Source organism: Carassius carassius, chromosome 11, assembly GCF_963082965.1.
Source record: "Carassius carassius chromosome 11, fCarCar2.1, whole genome shotgun sequence".
In the NCBI taxonomy this organism is placed as follows: Eukaryota; Metazoa; Chordata; class Actinopteri; order Cypriniformes; family Cyprinidae; genus Carassius; species Carassius carassius.
In genome coordinates, this window is record NC_081765.1 from 32,245,830 (window position 1) to 32,267,048 (window position 21,219).

General features: G+C 34.3%; 1 protein-coding gene and 1 pseudogene across 1 annotated transcript in view; both read left to right on the forward strand.

Annotated features, from left to right (window-relative positions):
- The window catches only part of LOC132153206 (potassium voltage-gated channel subfamily H member 7-like), a 101,100-nt gene extending 96,909 nt beyond the window's left edge, over positions 1-4,191 (forward strand). Inside the window, exons 14-15 of the mRNA XM_059562549.1 lie at positions 2,133-2,310; positions 3,212-4,191. Of these exons, the coding sequence (XP_059418532.1) occupies positions 2,133-2,310; positions 3,212-3,466 (433 nt within the window). The 3' untranslated portion in view covers positions 3,467-4,191. The remainder of the gene's footprint in view (positions 1-2,132; positions 2,311-3,211) is intronic.
- Positions 4,192-7,162: 2,971 nt separating this feature from the next.
- Positions 7,163-21,219, forward strand: part of LOC132153295 (interferon-induced helicase C domain-containing protein 1-like) — a 31,760-nt pseudogene continuing 17,703 nt past the window's right edge.

The window sequence follows — 21,219 nt, forward strand, 5'->3', positions numbered from 1 at the left end:
GAGAAGCGCTGCACAGCGGACTATATTTAACTGCTGGTCAGAGAGGGATGCAAAGAAAAATACAAAATAAAGCATGTACTGAGAATGAGGTATGAGAATATTGTGTAATAGTTAGTACACACCTCATATATTTTAGCTAGCTAATCCATTGCAATGTATTTAGCTATAACTATCAGTATAACAAGTTACCAAAGCAGCTGTCTGTTTTGCTAGTATATTTTTCAATAGTGTCTGTAATTATCAACGACAAAAGTATTCACATCGGTGTTTGTTTTCTTACTAAATTAATCTGACTTTTGAACGAATTGGATGAATTAACGATTTAAGTGGCTAACTCATTAAAACAGTGAAACACTGCAGCCTACTGGCGGTTTCAATACTTAATTTCTTTCTTTTGATAATCTCTACTATGTTAGAATTTTATGAATGATGATTATACACAAATTTCATAACGTTATGAGGTGTATAATCTCTTAACATGTTTTTATAACAGATTCGAGGTAAATATAGCTGCAGGGTAGAAAAGTCAGCAGAGGGAGAGGAGGAGCAGGTGATCATGTAAAGAAGATGCCATTCAATCAATACAATAAAATAGGAAACAGTATAGAAAAACAGCAGCTTTGTAAAGTTAGTCTATACATTAATGCCTTTAATGTTTTAAAGATTTTTCCCTTTAAAAATTTTTTAAATGCATTAAGGTGGAATGTAAAAATCTTAAAATAAATGTCTAAATGTTGTCTCTTTCATATTTGTATATGTTGAATTTGTAACCAGTTAAAGCATGTTTCCAGATAGATAGATAGATAGATAGATAGGAAGAAATAAATTACCCAATAACAATCAGTGTTGGGAAAGTTCACTTTCTACATGAACTAGTTCAAAGTTCAATTCACAAATTTTAAAATGAACTAGTTCAGTTCATAGTTCAAACTACAAAATTTTGAACTAAAGTTCACAGTTCTAAAAATGAACTAGTTCATAGTTCTTTTTTTTCCATAGCCTACGTTGCTGCGAGCTATTATTTTTCAAAATTATTGCCACAGCCCATATAGAATCACAGACAGCAATTATTTTAGCAGTTTTAACAATGAAGCAATGCGTCAGATTTCATCTTCATATCCAATGTTGAATCCTTATCCAACCAGGGTTTACATTAGCATTGAGGGGACAGCATTTCCCCATTGTTGCTTTAATGCTTTGTCTCCCATTCTCACCGACCTTGTCATAAACATCATAAAATTATTTTAAATGATCATACGCCTTCTTGCTACATGCTGCTGTCATTTGCAGTTTTTTTTGATGACGCGTCACGCATGCGGCGGACGGCGGTGCGACACTGGTGGCTGGTGTTGCCAGATTGGGTGTTTTTCCGCTACATATTAAGACCCGTTTACGGTGTGTTTTAGCCGGGTTTTCGCCTGGAAGGCTCTATAGAAATCTGGCACCCTATTGAACGAAGTTAACCTGAGAGAGCGTGCCGTTCACAGACACCAGAATGAACAAGTTCACAGTAACGTTGAATGAACGCGTTCAGGCACAACACTGATAACAATACACATAAAAAAAAATTTTTTTGAAAAAAAAATAACGGGCAGCATACAACGTTCAACCCCCCCCAATGTTCAAAGCAAATCTACGCCCTTGACTGCAATTATTCTTTGTGAAGGACTTTAAAAGTAGCATTTTGCAAGAATTCATTTGCAGCCTTCAAGATTTTTTTAAATGTTTTGAAAAAAGTCTCTTCTGCTCACCAAGGCTGCATTTATTTGATTGAAAAATACAATAAAAAGTAATATTGTGAAATATTATTACAAATTTAAATAACTGTTTTTAATGTTAATATATATTTTACTGTAATTTATTTCTGAGATCAAAGCTGCATTTTAATCATCATTACTCCAGTCTTCAGTGTCACATGATCTTCAGAAATCATTTTAATATGCTGATTTGCTGCTAGAGAGAAACATTGTGAATAGGAAGTTCAAAAGAACAGCATTTATTAAAAAAATAGTCATTTTTGATCAATTTAATGCATCCATTCTGAAAAAAATGCATAAATGATTTTCATTCAGTCTCACAGAAGTATGTTCTAGGAGAGTTTCGTCACAGCGCTCTGGTTCCTGTCTCACCAGGTTAGAGTCTCAGATGACGTCAGACATTCAGAGAATCTTCCAGCTTCTGCAGAGACAGACGTGTTTGGGACCTCCGGCCTACAGCAGCCTCGCAGCCGGTCCCGAAAACAGGAGACCACCCATCAGAGCGAAACCTGTCGCTTCTTCTCCCAGCAACCCACAGCACTGCACAGAACAGGTCCCTTACACAAACCTAAAGATGACAGACATAGTTACAGAACGTACAGTACTTCAGGTTTCCATGGAGTTTCTTCACTTATGAATAATTGCTTTTGGCATTAACAAACATATTTCACTTCATCTGAGGTATGCATTTGAATAATTCAAATATTATTTAAAATATATATATATATATTTGCATCTATATATAGTGTAAGAAACTATAAAGAATCCTGATTCTCTTAAGAGCACTGAGAACTATTTACTGGCACATCCATATGTGTTCTATCCCAACACTCAAATGAGATCACATGATCAGATCAGACTATTTTTCATACATTTAACACCAGCCTAAAAATACAGTGGGTGTACATGGGGATTTTTTCATTTATATATTTATTTTATTTATTTATTTTGACATGTTATGAAATGTTTCTAATTTCTCATTTAGTTTAACTTTATGTTGTAAAACCAAAACTGAAATAAAAACTATTTAAAAAAAAAAAAAATCTATAAAACTTTTACAAATACATACAGACACACAAAAATACTAAAACTGAACCAATTATAAAAAAGAAAAAGAAAAACCTTAAAATATAAAAATAAAAAACTAATTTGAAATAATAATAAAATAAAATAGTTATAGTAGTGATACTAAAATAGCGTTCACACACACATTATATATGTACACTATATATATATATATATATATATATATATATATATATATATATATATATATATATATATATATATATATATATATATCCTTAATAGAGTGATTTCCAGATTTTTTTTTCTGGTGCATCAGGATATATTGGTTACTTCAGAGACTAGATATTTATGATGCACAACACTGAAGTACACATCCGAAATGGTCATTATCACCAATAAATAATGTAATAATCCCTCTTTTACAGAACGCTGACTTTTTGGCCATGACAAACATCCATCATAACCCCAAAGAATCTCTGTCAGGTCTGGCCCTTCTGGACTCCAAGCCAAAGCAGAGCCACGGGACACAGTCCTCACAGGACTCTAGCGTCACGTACCGCTTCACGAACAGCCAGACTCTTCCCCTGACGCGCCAGCAGTCCAGATCCCTGCTTCCAGTCCAGCACACCACAGCATCTCTGGAGCTCCACAGACCACCGTCTGATCCAGGACTGTACTGACCCTCTCATCTACCGCAGAGAAAGTCCAGGACGTCCCACAGCTCTTCCAGACCTACTTGGAAGCATAAACATTTAAAGCAGGCTCTGGGCAAAACTTTAACACTGATGTATCAATGGCCCACCACTGGCTCTTGCCTGTACATTTGCTTCATCCTTCTTCTCCTGCGTTACCCTCCTTGATGCTGTTGAGGAAGATTTGGAAAGGATTCCTGGTCAACACTTCCATTTTCAGGAAGTCAATCTCTTAAAGACATTTCTTGGAGTGTCTACGACACATTTCCACATATTCTGTGTTCTGAACACTTTTACACTGGTGTAAGACTCAGGACATTGATGATGGTTAATTTATCAAACTGGCAGAATCTCTTCCGTTTTATCATTATGTTTCTAAATTATCATAATGATATTTTACACTTCAATTTGCAGAACCCTGTGGAATTATATACAGTGTGGTCCACTACTTTATTTTATTCCTTATTTTCTAATTTAATACAATGTTTTTCACTACAGTTAAACAGTATGCTATACAAAATATTTTGAATATACTTTTTTAAAAATAAAAAATATATATTCATTTGACAAAAATTGCATTTCAGCTGATAATATTATAAAAAAAAACTACAAACATGTCAAACTGCAACAAACCAAAATTGCCAGACAGAAGATAAAAAATGCATATAAATGTTCATTTTTATTAATTTTTATTCATTCAGTGCATTACGAAAGAAATTAATTTTATATTAAAGTTTCATGTAATTTTTTTTTTTTTTACATTTTCAATGTGCTTTTGGTTTTGGACCCCGCTACTGATAATTATTTTTTATATTTATATGTATCTTATTATAATTATAAATTACAATATTAAGATATTTTTAGTAATACCATTTTCGCATTATTTTCTTATTTAGCACATTTTTTCACTAGAATTAAACATCATGTTAGACAAAACAATTTGAGTAAAAAGTTAAATTGCAACATACATATAAATGTGATTTTTTTTATTCACTTATTCATTAAATGACTTTATGTCATAACATTTCATATTTAAATAAAACAAAAAGTTTTTTTAATTTTCCCTCAGAGTTTTGGACCACACTGCAACAAAAAATGTGTTTGTTTGCAATTTTTATTTATTTAATTATTATTCTGTTTTTTATCCTGATCAGCTGCCATGTACATACATGATACCCCTCTATGAAATGAAAAGGGATGCATGGCTGAAGGTTTTACGTTGCATGTTTACTGCAACATATTGGAAAGCAGGTTTACTGTATGTCAGCATGTTTCAGAGCTAATCACTCAATGCACTCCTCTCTAATCAACTAGGTTTATTTGCACATAGTCATGCTAGCTTGAACCAAACTCTGCAAGGCATAAAACACTGACACTGATCAGCTTCTCTGCAAGCGCTGCCATTCAAGACGGACGTGTAATAACAATAACATGGAATACAAACATACTTTTTAATGCAGCTAAACTGTATTTACACTGGAGTCACAACTGTGGGAAATAATAATCACAAACACTCAAAACTATCAACTATCATTCAAACAGATGCACAGAAAATATTGTAGCACAACACAAGGATTCGTGTATGATGTCACTGCTCAGTTTTACAATATGCCACTGTTTGCAAAGCACATGTTAGTCTCATATGTAGCTATGAATATATATGCATAACAAAATATGTCTCATTACATCTCATACATGTGTCAACTTCTGGTTAAAAGCTACAATAATGCTGGCTTCATTCAAAATCTTCTTACAACAAAATCACTTTGTTTTCCAAATATTTAATCTAGAGATATTTTTTTTAGTCCCACATCCTGCTAGCAATAATGAAAAACACTGGATCTTTACACTCATGACTCTCCTCTAAAGGGTTGATTTGCTGAGTTGTGTTGAAAAGATTGTAATATTCACTGCCTAACATCATAATCTGAGGGGAAATTTTTGCATCCATTTAATTTTTTCTTTAAAGTTATACTTTAAAATATATATTTATACCCAGTAATATATACTGGAGGTATTTATGTGCAATAAATTATCTTTACAAGATTTTGCAGCTTGATTTCAAAGTTACAGCTTTGATTTGAGCAATTTAATTTATGTTTATACGTCCCTGTAAATCACTGTATTTTGGATTTCAAGTAATCTAGTGAATTGAATCATCATCGCATCCAAACAAATATCAAATCTGCAGATAAATGCATTAAATCTCACTGGAATTTAATTCATTTCTGCATAAAGGGATGATATCTGCACTTTTTTTTTTAAAGACTCCATGCCCTTATAATAAATATTACCAACTTTGCATGAATGTGAGTGTGTATGAGTGTGTGTATGTATGTGTCCCGTCTTTAACTTATATGTGGCATGTTTTGCTGCGTAAAAATAATATATTTAAGACCGCCAGAAGCAGAGGTGGCATCTTTATTTGGACATATATTTAAAACATATATTTAAAACTGTTGATAACACTGCAGACGTTTGCACGTAACACTTTCAATTTTAATCCCAGTGTTTCCACTTTTTTTAATAGTTTGCACTGTATAGTTTATACACCGCAGTACTCTACGGGTGTTTTGAATGTCTCTTATTTAAAGATTTATTTATTCTATATATATTTGATGCATTTTCTTTGGGTAATTACTTTTGACTAACTGTATAAAGAAGTATATGAATAAAAGGAATGCATATAAATTTTGCGCTTACTGTTGTTCCTGTGGTTGTTTGGTGAGTCAAAATGTATTTTTTAAGAAGGAAGCACTTAAACATAAAATTAATAATCATAAGTAAAACATTTGCTTGTCACTGGGGCAAAATAAACCTAATAAAAATAACAGCACTTCTATAAACACCAGCTTGTCCATATGCAGCTATTTCTATTTATTCATATTTACACTTTTTTTATTTTATTTTTTTTTTCAGTTTAAGTATTTGTATGTGCCTTTGACATTTTATTAGATTTTTTTGTTTGCATAATTTTAGTACTCCAATAAAAACTTACTTTATTTCAGATATTTGTCAAGACAACATTGCCTTGATCCATAAGGACATTTGATTTTAAATTTGATTAAATTATTAAAAATAAATATATATATATATATATTAAAATGTTGCAGATTTATAAAGCTAATGAACATCCCTGCTTAATCTAATTGCCTTCAACTCCTTCACACAGAAATAAAAAGATATGGTGTAGAAACAATTATCACTCATATTGTCAGCAAATTTTACAAATGATTACAAATAAACAGCAAAAGTAAAACATAACTCAATAATCTTTTTGTTTATGCCTTTGAAAAAAATGTATAAATTGCAGTGTTGTGTACTTAAAAAACATTTCTTATTATTTTCAGATCACATAAAAAAATGATATTAATAATAATCATTTTACTATTATTATGAAATTAATAAAGTGTCTGAGCTCAAACAGACCATATCTCTGAACATAGAACTTATATATATATATATATTCCGATAAAAATGTTCTTCATTTATTTGGATCTAGGCTATATAATATTGACAATGTTAGCCAGACGATATGTCAACATACAGTATCTGACAGATTACGTTTGAAAACCAAGACGAGAAACGAAACCGAAAGTAAACAAGTCCGGGGAAATTGACTCCGTGCCTTATAAACGGCGCTCGGTGAACTCCGGCGGATCTTCCCAGAGATATCTTCACAACATGAGCTGCGATCAGGACGGATGCCTCAGGGACAGACTCAAGCGACTCATTCGGGTCGAGCCACTTCTGGATCTGCTGCATTTTCTCGAACCGGACCGAAAAGACCGGATTAAAGCCAGGCTCCGCGAGGAAGGGGACACAAGCGCCGCGGCGTTTCTGATTGACGAGATTATTCATTCAAAAAACTACGAACGAGGATGGTCGAGAGAGCTGATCACCGCGCTGGAAACCGTCGCCTGCACCGGAGCCAACGGAGGAGACCGAGAACGACAGCTGCGTGTGGCTGATCGACCTCCTGCAGCTCACGCTGGTCAGCATGAAGACCGGAGACGTGTGCGCGCACTGCCGCGCGCTGGGGCTCCTGACGCGCGAGGACCAGGAGAACGTCAATAACACACTCTCTCTTATCAGGTGAAGGATCCCAAACCAGGGGAAATCTAATCACTCAAAATAATGATAATAAAAACAAGAAAAAGAAATAAATAGACCTTTTTTTACCGTAAAATGTAAAAAAAATAAGGGTTATAAAAAATGACCACTCGAAATCAGAGAACATGCTGTTAAATAATTTAAATATTAAACTATAAAATGTATTCTAACAAAAAAACATTACGATAGAACGACAAACAAATAGATAGTCATGTAAAATTTCTTTATCATCAGTAGAGAGCGCTACAAACCAAACAGATACAGATGTGGATTTGAGTTATTAATCTAGCTATGACATAGCCTACATATATTAAACTAAGTTTAAGAAAATGTTATCATTTCTGATATTATATTAAATGCAATATAATAATAATAATAATAATAATAACAACTACGATTTTATTATTTATATTCGTATCACATACCTTTATTTATTTATTCATGCATATAATACTACTAACAATCATGTTAAAAAATGAATAATAATTGCATATCTGTTCAACAATTGCAACAATTGCATATCTGAGTGTTCCTGTGGCTCAGTGGTAGAGCAATGCATTAGTAGCTTGAAATGTTGTGGGTTCGATTCCCAGGGGAACATATGTTAGGTATAAAAATGCTAGCCTGAAGTGTCTGCTAAATGTATATATCTCATTAAATATACTATTAATAATTGTTATACTTGTAATATACTACTACTTATTATTATATTGGATGCAATATACTGTATTTATATTTCGAATTTTTTATTTTAAATTAATTTTTATAATTAATTTAGGTGATGTGTGTGAGCTTGAATAATTTATTTGTATTCTTTTTTCCAGAAATAACAAAAACATAATTTAATAAAAGTTAATAAACATTCTGCATATCACGAATGACCCATATTGAGTTTAACTGTATGCCTCTTTGTCAGTCTGTCTCTCTAATGTCAGTCAGTGTCTTTCTGTCTGTTCTTGCCACATGTCTGTCATATTAAATGCACAAACTATTTGTGTCGTTATTACTTCGGGAGATTAGGAAACTCACTGAGAATCAAGGGAACATAGGTGGCGCTCGCCTGCTCCTCAAAAGGCTGGTGAAAAACGAAGCTGGCTGGTTTTCCAAATTCCTTCAGGCTCTGGAGGACACAGAGCACCATGACCTGGTGCGTGAGCTGCGGGGAGAGCCGTGCAACGAGGACGGTGAGAGATCATCTCCAGCCACTGATGAATAAGTCTACTGAGCTGCCATAGGCCCTCTCAGAAAAACAGGAGTTTGAAACAGGAATCCAGCGGTTACCCCACTGTTAGTTTATGTATAAACCTGAGAAGAAACCAGCTCTTACAAAAGATGATCATCTTGAGACTGTTTCAACAGAATATGCTTCAAATGTTCCTAAGAAACATTACATATATATCTACTGGGGAACTAAGAATGGGAAATCCACTTAATTTCACTTCCTTAATATTATTTGGTACTTTTGACGAACAGTAATTGGACCTACCTTATTCTTTGTATATCCTGTGGCATTTACAAAACAATAATAATACAAAACTTCTGTTTAAAAGTTGAGGGTCAGTAAGAAACTACTTTATTTCAGCAAGAATTCATCAAAGAACCCTGAAAAAAATTGTACCATGGTTGTCACCTCAGACTGTATAAAAACATGGACGTAGTGTCCGTGACGTCACCCGTAGACTCCTGAAGAGAGTTTTTGAAGCCTAAAGTGTGCACATAGACAGTAAAAGAAATGGACACAGCGACCCCATTGGAACTCAATTGAGAAAAGTCAAGCCCATTTTTAGCGTGTTTCTGACGCACAGACTCAAACTAAACTTGATGACGTCAGCAACCTGTCTGACAGATGTAAATCTTCTAGTAGCTGTGCGTGAAAACTGCTATCGTTAATCTTGCAGAGACGGTGAGCTTGAGCGGGGAGTTCTTTGGCGTGCGTAAGCAGGAGTAAGTATTCTGATTAATTATTTTAAAATGTAATGCCAGGGCTTGTATCTATGGGCTTCTCTCTTGACGTCTCCCCGATTGCCTGCAAGCTTCTCCTCCTGTCTGTACGGTAATTTCTCTACTGTGCGACAGAGAGTCGAGTGGTTATGACGCAATCGTTAGCCTATTTTTACAAAAACTGTTTCTACGGGGCCATAATGTAAAATAGAAGGTAATGGAGCCCTTTATACATTGTCGTGTATCTTTAGAAATAAATAATGGACAAATGTAGTCTTTAAACGCCTCAGATGTAAAGTTATTCGCTGTCAAAGTGACGCCAAAATGAATGAGAGTCAATGGGGTGCTAACGCAAGGGAAGTTCTGCTACAAGATGGCACCACGCGGCCGACTTCAACTTCCGGTCGACTCAAGTGGCCACGCCCTTATTTATGCAGAACTTTAAGGCTTAATATAATTTAAACAGATGAGTTATAAAAAAAACATGTTTTTTTCTGCTGTAAAGTTGGGCATTTTAACATGGGGAGTCTATGGGATTGACTCTCTTTTGCAGCCAGCCTCAAGCGGCCAGTCGATGAATTGCAGTTTTAGTCACTTCCTTATTGGCTTCACTAGAGAGAGCGGGAGGTTGCTGCCTGGTTGTCACAAAAATATTAAGCAACATTTCAACATTGATAATAATTAGAAATCAGTGTATTAGAATGAATTCTGAAGGATCATGTGACATTGAAGACTAAAAATGATGCAGAAAATTCAGAATTGATCACAGGAATTCATTAAATTTTACTATATATATTAAAATAGAAAACAGTTATTTTAAACTGTAATATTATTTCACAATATTACTGTTTTAATATGTAAAATGTGTAATTGTCATAAATAAATGTCATAAATAAAGCCTTTGTGAACATACAAGACTTCTATTAAAAACATTAAATATCTTACCGACCCCAAACTTTTGAACTGTAGTGTATGTTGTTAATGTTCTCATATAAAATACACAATAAAAAAGTACATTTTGCAATTTAGTAAAGGCCCATTAACACTAATGATAACTATAACAATACTGATATAAATATATTTTTAAATCATTCTAAATGTGTCATAACATTAGCACAGAATCAGTTCAGAATCAATCACCAAAAGAATCAGTTCAGTTCAGACGCTCTGTGTGTCGGTCTGCTTCACGCTGAATCACACATGCCCAGTATCATCAGCTCCTCGGTTCTCGAATTGGATGCGTCTGACAGAAACGGTTCTTGACTCGTGAATGAGTCAATGTTTTGTTTGTTATCTGGCTCGGCTCGGTGTTCATCTTCAGTTCTCTCTTCACAGCAGTTCAGTCAGTGTACTGTTTGAGTAAATGAATTACTCCGGGATATTGGTTTGTTTGAACTCAGAGGGAGTGTCAGCCACATTAAAAAAGTTAACAGCTTAAGTCATTTGTGGATTAATGCGTATTAGAGATGCAAACCATTTAAAACGATTCAGTTCGATTTGGTGAACTGAATGATTCGTTCGTGAACCGGATATCCAGACTGCTTTGATTTGAACTCTCTCTCACAACAGACACGGAAGAGAAGACAATGCTGAATAAAGTCGTAGTTTTTGCTATATTTGGACCTAAATGTATTTTCGATGCTTCAACATATTCTAACTGACCCTCTGATGTCACATGGACTACTTTAATGATGTTTTTCTTACCTTTCTGGACATGGACAGTATACCGTACACACAGCTTCAATGGAGGGACTGAGAGCTCTCGGACTAAATCTAAAATATCTTAAACTGTGTTCCAAAGATAAACCGAGGTTTTACGGGTTTGAAACAACATGAGGGTAAGTTATTAATTACATAAATTTGATATCTGGGTGAACTAACCCTTTAATAAGCTCAAGCATTTAAAGGGACAGACGACAAAACTGCACAATAAACAGAACGTTATTGTGCATTGATGTGGACACTTAAGATACATCTTAAGATAGATTTTGCTATGAACAGGCCACGAGTTTTAGAGCGTATTAAACTGAAAAGAAATAATAATAATAATAATAATAATCTGAGTATTGCATTGATCTGAGTGTTGCATTCATAAATCAGACTACACTGGTCAAGCTTTTTGTCGCTGCCTTTTAAGAAAACATTTCTCGATTTCCAATGACAGATGATGCACAGGTCATTCTTTAGAAACGTGCAGATTTGCAGTGCACCATAAGTCAGTGACAGATATTCTGTGCAAAGTTATTGTGCATAAACAGAGACAGTTTATAAGAGACATGCCACTTCCTCAATTCTCAATACAACTATATAAGGAAAACATGTAACGGCAAAGATGGCGGTTGTATGCACATGTCCCGCCCCTCCCACTGGAAAGCCAATCATCTGCTTTTAACAATCAAGCCGGGAAACATTTAAGCCTATCGTCTGGTTCCACTGACGTATGCGCACAGTTGAGGAACCCTTGCGCATGCGTAGTAAAGGTATAACCTGTGGGGAAAAAGGCGTTTTAAACCTTATAATTTATTATTTAAATCCTCTGTGGCACAAGCCAAACTAACCACAGCACACATATTCTCTTACAGAGCTCGACATATACAAAGAAGGTGAGGACGAAGAGGAGGAAGATCTTACAGAGGATGATGATCCGTCAGGTAGGATCATTCAGGAGTCACTGGTCTTGGTTATATTGTGAAAGATGCATGAAAGCATTAGCTAATTTAAAATTACAAAATGCAGTAGTTTCTATTTATGCCCGAGTCTGAACTACTTTATTCAATCTATTTAAAAATATATATTTCATTGTGTGTAAATTAGCTGAGATTTGAATTAAGAATTGCCTTTTAAATTGCAACTCAGTTTCCAAGTACAAATAAACAATTTGCCTGTTATAGAAACTGTAATTGCTATACATTTGAAGTTAAATTTAGAATAAATTAAATTAAAATGAAGTACAATAAATACATGAAAAGCAAAATTAATAAAAGTAAAATGAATGAACCAATCAGTCAAATCAAATCGATCAATAAATATATAATTAGACCAATATGACCAACCAATCTCTAAATTAGGAATTTGGCCCAATACCGTTATCCAACAATGACATACATCTGGAAAAGTCATGGAAATCCAATGGTCAAAAAGTGAACTAATCTGTATCTTAATTAAGTTCACTCCTTTGTGCAACACATCTAATGACCCATAATCCAGCCTTTGCTTGAGAAATGTTCCTGCAAGCAATTAGCCATCAGGAAATTATTAGAGTTATCATTATGAAACAAATGGAAAAAATGGCTTAGTTGTGCTCAGCGGTTGGATTCTCAGGGGTTCTGTTAGAGCTCCTTGTGAGACGTTGCCCTCGGCTGCACAAAGTCTCCTCAATAAAGTGCTGAATCAGTGTCACATCCTGGGATTATTTTCAGCAAAGACACTTTTCCAGACCAAGCCCTGCCACTAGCATGAGACTGAGTCTGAGTGCATACTGAAGTGATCAAGAACAGCAGGAGAGAGAGGACATGTTTGAAATGAGGAAAGATGCATTTGTGAATTTCTGTAAACCACAAAAATTGTTAACATAATGCATAAGGGAAGTCGTGGCCTAATGGTTAGAGAGTCGGACTCCCAATCGAAAGGTTGTGAGTTCGAGTCCCGGGCTGGCAGGAATTGTGGGTGGGGGGAGTGCATGTACAGTTCTCTCTCCACCTTCAATACCACGACTTAGGTGCCCTTGAGCAAGGCATCGAACCCCCAACTGCTCCCCGGGCGCCGCAGCATAAATGGCTGCCCACTGCTCCGGGTGTGTGCTCACAGTGTGTGTGTTCAGATTGGTTAAATGCAGAGCACGAATTCTGAGTATGGGTCACCATACTTGGCTGAATGTCACTTTCACTTTCATAATGCTCTGTAGAGACACGAGGAGTGAATAAAAAGAGTTAAAAAGGCAATGTAACAGTAAATAAAATATGCATTTAAATCATGAAATAAATACATTATAAATATTCAGTATATAAATGAGCCATAGTATTGCCTCAAATATATTGCAAAGTCAAACAGGAAGCAATGCAGTGAAATGTGAAATGCAACTGAGACATGCATTCACTCCATTACTCACTACTATACTGTATGTTTCAAATTAAATTAATTTGCATTTAAAAATAAGATAAAACAAAATAAAATATGCATCAAATTCATGGCATTGCTAGCATAATCAGTGCAAATATATTATAAATTTACAGTATATCATTGAGTCTTCGTTTTGCCTCAAATATGCATTGCAGAGACAAATGGCAAGAGTAAAAAAAACAACATGTTAAAAAAAGGTTGCACAGATTAATAACTCATTAATTACTCACTAATTACTATATATTTAAAATTAAACTACTATCCATTTGAAACTAAAATCTATATAAAATAAAACATGCATTTAAAAAAATTAATATCACTGAGCCTTAGTATTGCTTGCAAAGACAAATAGCAAGCAAAATGCAAATGCAGCATCTAATGCATGGATTAATTACTCACTAAATAGGCTACTATACATTACTATACATAAATTAAATAATTAAAAGAATACATTTCAAAATTAATGTAAATAAAAAATAATTATAAACTATAGCATGTATTAAAATCATCATATAGCCAGCATAATCAACGCAAATAGATTATAAACATTAAATATACAGTATATCTGATTTCTATCATTGCTTCAAAAATACACTACAAAGACAAATTTCAAGTGTGATGCATATGCAGCATGCAAAAACTGATGCACAGATTCATTAGTCACTAATTATTACATATTTCAAATTAAATAAATTTAGAATTAATTCAAATAAAGCAGTTAAATGTTTTAAGGACAAAACTCATGCATGGATTAAATTGCTGGCTAACTGCTTCAGGTGTTACTTCCAGGACATCCTCTGCTGAGGAACTCCCAGATGCACATGCTGTCGACCACATTTTAATTATTTGTTTAGTGCATTCTACTGCCAAAAGTGCTCTTAACATAACCACCAGCGATTGCACATGCTCATACACAGCTCGTCCAGACTGATGACTTCTCTAGGAATGTCATATTGTCAGAGAATTATAAACAAATGAGTTTCCTGTTAGCGTGTAAAGAATGAGTCGCACCAACCAACATCCATTCAGAAAACCACTGTGGCAGATTTACAAGAGCAGTAAAATTCACATGCTTTTAGGTAAAAACCAAGTTGTTTAGTGCATAAGATTGCAAATGGACAAGAGAGCCATGAATCTCCTCAAGGACCCTCAGGCACAATAGTTCTGAGAACATGTTCCATCTGCTCACAATTGAAGAGGGTGGAGTTCCACCATTCCAATGCATTATGTCATGAATACACAGGGAGGACAAGACCCATATATGAAAGAAAAATCACAATGGAGATCTCATTCATATTTTCTCCTAAGAGTAAAAAAAGTGTCTACAATAAAAATCTTAAGGGAATAGTTCACCCATAAATTTTTATTTGCTGAAGACGTTATTACGCTCAGGCCATCCAAGATTAGTTTGTTTCTTCACAGGAACAGATGTGGAGAAATGTAGCATCCCATCACTTGCTCATCAATGGATCCTCTGCAGTGAATGGGTGCCGTCAGAACGAGAGTCCAAACAGCTGATAAAAACATCACAATAATCCACACCACTCCAGTTCATCAGTTAATGTCTTGAGAAGCCAAACGATGCATGTTTGTAAGAAACAAATCCATCTTTAAGAGTTTTTAACTTTAAATCATTGCTTCCGGCCAAATACATATGAGTCCATAATCTTTCAATGCTTCCTTCAGTAAAATATTCCTTTCCCTGTCGCCTCTCACATCAAAATCCGACCACACATATCATTGTTTTGAAATTCTGTTGCTTATAAATGGGGCTTTATTTGTGCATATTTCTCTCCTGATTCAGACAATATTATGGATGTAGGACTTTTGTTGGAATCAATGGTTTAAAGTTAAAAATATCTTAATGATGGAAACACACAGCTTTTCTCTTCATACAATGACGGACTGGAGTGCTGTGGATTATTGTGATGTTTTTGTCAGCGGTTTGAACTCTCATTCTGACGTCACCCATTCACTACAGAGCATCCATTGGTGGGAAAGTGATAGAATGCTACATTTCTAGATATTTATTCCCATGCAAGAACAAACACATCTATATCTTGGATAGCCTGAGGGTGAGTACATTTTCAACAAATTTCCATTTTGGGCTGAACTATTCCTTTAACATGAACAAACATGTTCAAATTCTTCCAAGCTGCAATCCACATTTATTTTATAAGTCTAAACACTCACTATATGTCAACAACTGTCTCATTTGTGCATGCTTTTAATCTCTCCTAAGGAATTTTAGGAGAAACATCAGAGACAGAAGTTGATACGTAAATACTTGCATAAAATAACAGTGAAATCCATTAAGTGTCTGGAGTTAAAAAAAAAACATCCTTTGAGCAATGAAATCTCGCTCTGGGGAACCTGATTTGTTGCTTCCTGGTTTGTAATGAATTCCTTAAACTAAAGGCTTTTTTCATAAATCAGTCGGTCAGGTTAGAAAGGGTCAGCGCTGCCTGCGAGCTTGACTTAATATTGACTGATAAATTCAATATGATCCACAATTTAATGCACACCTTTTTGAATGATGACCATTTTCGATCTCTTTTATTAAAACAGCACTTTCCTAGAGCTTGCCTGTGTTTTAACCTTGTCAAATCATATAAATGAGAGTGTATTTAGATGAAAAAAGGACACACGGAGTTCAGTGGAAGTTCAGAACTTATCAAATGGCTTGCTATTTTCCAATAGTTCACAATGGCTTGTGAAATGTAACCGTTAAAGTGTTGTAAAAGTTAAACTGTAATGTTTAAGACAGCATATTCCAAAGATAAATGGAAAGTGATTGTTAAAAGCTCTTCAGTCATAACGTCAAAGTCAAAGTCACCTTTATTTATATAGCGCTTTAAACAAAATACATTGCGTCAAAGCAACTGAACCACATTCATTAGGAAAACAGTGTCAATAATGCAAAAATGATAGTTAAAGGCAGTTCATCATTGGATTCAGTGATGTCATCTCTGTTCAGTTAAATAGTGTCTGTGCATTTATTTGCAATCAAGTCAACGATATCGCTGTAGATGAAGTGTCCCCAACTAAGCAAGCCAGAGGCGACAGCGGCAAGGAACCGAAACTCCATCGGTGACAGAATGGAGAAAAAAACCTTGGGAGAAACCAGGCTCAGTTGGGGGGCCAGTTCTCCTCTGACCAGACGAAACCAGTAGTTCAATTCCAGGCTGCAGCAAAGTCAGATTGTGCAGAAGAATCATCTGTTTCCTGTGGTCTTGTCCTGGTGCTCCTCTGAGACAAGGTCTTTACAGGGGATCTGTATCTGGGGCTCTAGTTGTCCTGGTCTCCACTATCTTTCAGGGATGTAGAGGTCCTTTCTAGGTGCTGATCCACCATCTGGTCTGGATACGTACTGGATCCGGGTGACTGCAGTGACCCTCTGATCTGGACACAGACTGGATCTGGTGGCCACGGTGACCTCAGAACAAGAGAGAAACAGACAAATATTAGCGTAGATGCCATTCTTCTAATGATGTAGCAAGTACATAGGTTGTTATGGGAAGTGTTTCCGGTTCCGGTTTACCTAATTAATGCCGCCTAAAAATCCTTTAACGGATTTGGATAATAAAAGCATATTAGTATGTTATGTGTATGCCAGGTTAAAGAGATGGGTCTTTAATTTTAGATTTAAACTGCAAGAGTGTGTCTGCCTCCCGAACAATGTTAGGTAGGTTATTCCAGAGTTTGGGCGCCAAATAGGAAAAGGATCTGCCGCCTGCAGTTGATTTTGATATTCTAGGTATTATCAAATTGCCTGAGTTTTGAGAACGTAGCGGACGTAGAGGATTATAATGTAAAAGGAGCTCATTCAAATACTGAGGTGCTAAACCATTCAGGGCTTTATAAGTAATAAGCAATATTTTAAAATCTATGCGATGCTTGATAGGGAGCCAGTGCAGTGTTGACAGGACCGGGCTAATATGGTCATACTTCCTGGTTCTAGTAAGAACTCTTGTTGCTGCATTTTGGACTAGCTGTAGTTTGTTTACTAAGCGTGCAGAACAACCACCCAATAAAGCATTACAATAATCTAACCTTGAGGTCATAAATGCATGGATTAACATTTCTGCATTTGACATTGAGAGCATAGGCCGTAATTTAGATATATTTTTGAGATGGAAAAATGCAGTTTTACAAATGCTAGAAACGTGGCTTTCTAAGGAAAGATTGCGGTCAAATAGCACACCTAGGTTCCTAACTGATGATGAAGAATTGACAGAGCAACCATCAAGTCTTAGACAGTGTTCTAGGTTATTACAAGCGGAGTTTTTAGGTCCTATAATTAACACCTCTGTTTTTTCAGAATTTAGCAGTAAGAAATTACTCGTCATCCAGTTTTTTATATCGACTATGCAATCCATTAGTTTTTCAAATTGGTGTGTTTCACCGGGCTGCGAAGAAATATAGAGCTGAGTATCATCAGCATAACAGTGAAAGCTAACACCATGTTTCCTGATGATATCTCCCAAGGGTAACATATAAAGCGTGAAGAATAGCGGCCCTAGTACTGAGCCTTGAGGTACTCCATACTGCACTTGTGATCGATAGGATACATCTTCATTCACTGCTACGAACTGATGGCGGTCATAAAAGTACGATTTAAACCATGCTAATGCACTGCCACTGATGCCAACAAAGTGTTCAAGTCTATGCAAAAGAATGTTGTGGTCAATTGTGTCAAACGCAGCACTAAGATCCAATAAAACTAATAGAGAGATACACCCACGATCAGATGATAAGAGCAGATCATTTGTAACTCTAAGGAGAGCAGTCTCAGTACTATGATACGGTCTAAATCCTGACTGGAAATCCTCGCATATACCATTTTTCTCTAAGAAGGAATATAATTGTGTGGATACCACCTTTTCTAGTATCTTGGACAGAAAAGGGAGATTCGAGATTGGTCTATAATTAACTAGTTCTTTGGGGTCAAGTTGTGGTTTTTTGATGAGAGGCTTAATAACGTCAATTTGCAGACAAGTGTGGAAAACTAATTCCAAGAATATGCTATGGATTTTTTTCATAGCTATGGAAAAGTTCATTGGTCAACTTTTGTATAAGATCAGATACTAAGTAAATAGGCTTTTTTTTTTTTTTACAAATTAAATGCGGTACAGCATATATCACCATGGTGTACTTTACAATTTAAATAATAAACAATTGCATAGTATTTATACATTTTTGTTTAATTGCTATTAAAATAAAAGTTGAATTGCAAAACAATATATAAATATACATAATATAAATATATATTTTTTAAAAATGTGTTTTTGGATTATAATCTGAACAGCTATACATTTGCAAAGCACAAAATTCACAACATGCAAGTGTCTCAAGTTAAATTAAACATAGACTCGGTTTGACTCATAAATTGAAAACCATTTTTATAAAAAGCCTTTCAAAGTTTAAAGCTCTGTAATTTGACTGATGATGCTGACACACTAAACAAATGTGTAATTATGGCAGAGAACATTTCCACATGAAGCCCCGGGAATGAAAACAGCCCTGTCTTAGAGGCTCATCTGTCCTCTGCCAAACACTCAGTCTGCATCTTTGTGGGATAATTGTTCTCAAACACTGAAGCAAAACGGGCTCTTTTAGAAACCCTATGTTGAATTATGACCTTTCTGTAAGTGAAACCATTTACAGATGTGAAGATGCACTCAGATAGTCCTCAGTGATGAATCTGTGTCCTTGTGTTTAGATCATGTGGATTTCCACTACAATCATTTTTACGCAGGGAATCTCACAAAAGCATATCCAGGTCACATTTCATCACAAAATAAAAAAAAAAATATGGGATGTTGTTTTTAGTAATTCTGATTTTTCTCAAAGCTGATTGCCATTAGATTATTATTTTTTTTTTATTATGAAACAATGTACTTTACCAATTAACCAAATACTTTAAAATATATATTTATTGTAAAATAATATTTTATTTAAAAACATATCTAAAATATTTTATATTATATATTTGCACTTTGATTATATTTTCTTTATAATTAAACATTTACAATTAATTACAGTAATGCATCAGGGCATTTTGATTTTAAGTTTTAATAATAATGATTAATTTCAAAGCTGATTTTCATTACATTCTTAATACTGTAATGCTTTAAAAATGTACAACTTTTAAATGTATTCAAATGTAAGCATAAATGACAAACTAAACAAATATTTAATATTTGCAGAGCACAAAGCTTTCACATCAAGAAATATATAAGAACATATATATGTGTGTGTGTATTAATAAAAAAATGATATATATATATATATATATAGTGCATTTTAATAAAATAAAATATAAAGTGTTTGTATCTATATTAATTTCCAAAAACAGATTTTTATTAAATTCTTAATACTCTAATAAGGTTATTAGTTTTCTTTTTTCTTTTTTAAGGAATATAAGCAATACAAGTGTACTCACACACTTAAAAAAAAAGATAATTTAATAAAAAAGAAATATATATATATATATATATATATATATATTTGTTATATAAAAAATACCTCATATCACAGTTATGATAATGAGAAAAAAATCAAACTGAACTACAAATTGACATTTCATAAAAAAAAGTGTTTCAGTGTTTTTTCTTTTGATTTTGAGGGTAAATATTGCATATACATGTTCTCATGTTCTTCACAGCAGGCTTACAGACAGTAAGGTGCCATCATAAACAATGTTATTCTAGCAGGGGATAAAGAAAACACAGCTGTAATTGCACTAGCTGAACCGCCGAGACACACACAACCTCCTCTGCACTGATGCTGCAGGCAACACAACTGTCTAATTACAGGACCAACTCTCTCTCTCTTCCTCAGGGGACAGTAAGAGGGATATTGTTCTGCGTGACTATCAGATGGAGGTGGCGAGACCAGCTCTGGAGGAGAACAACATCATCATCTGCCTCCCTACAGGAAGTGGGAAAACCAGAGTTACTGTGTATATCACTAAGAAACATTTGGAGAAGAGGAAACAGATGGGACAACCGGGGAAAGTTGTTGTTTTGGTCAACAAGGTGCTGCTCAGCCGTCTATTTACCTCAAATATAATAAATTCATTTATAATAGTGTATATAAAATAAAACATTATTGATTACAATTTAAATTGCAGTATTAATTAAGAATAGAGGTACTAGACATTCTCGGATTTGTTTTTGGTTAAATTATTATTTAAATATTTTTATTTTTGTTTATTTATTTTGTTAAGCCCCAAACATGTTTCATCAAATTCTTATGGGACAAAATGATCTTGGTACAAATCAATTTTGTTTATTCAAACAAATATTTATATTGATATTTTTTTATTTTGTTAAAACTCAAACATTTAAGACCAAATGACACTGGAATCAATAAAGTTTTCATTTAAATATTTTTATTAATTTAAATTAATATTTAACTTGAACATTTCTCATCAAATTCTTACAAGGCAAATTAATCTTGGTATATATAAATGACTCAAATACTTATATTTATTAAAATACATTTTTATATTGATTTTACTCATTTTATTTGATTTGTTAAGATTTTTTTATATAGATTATATT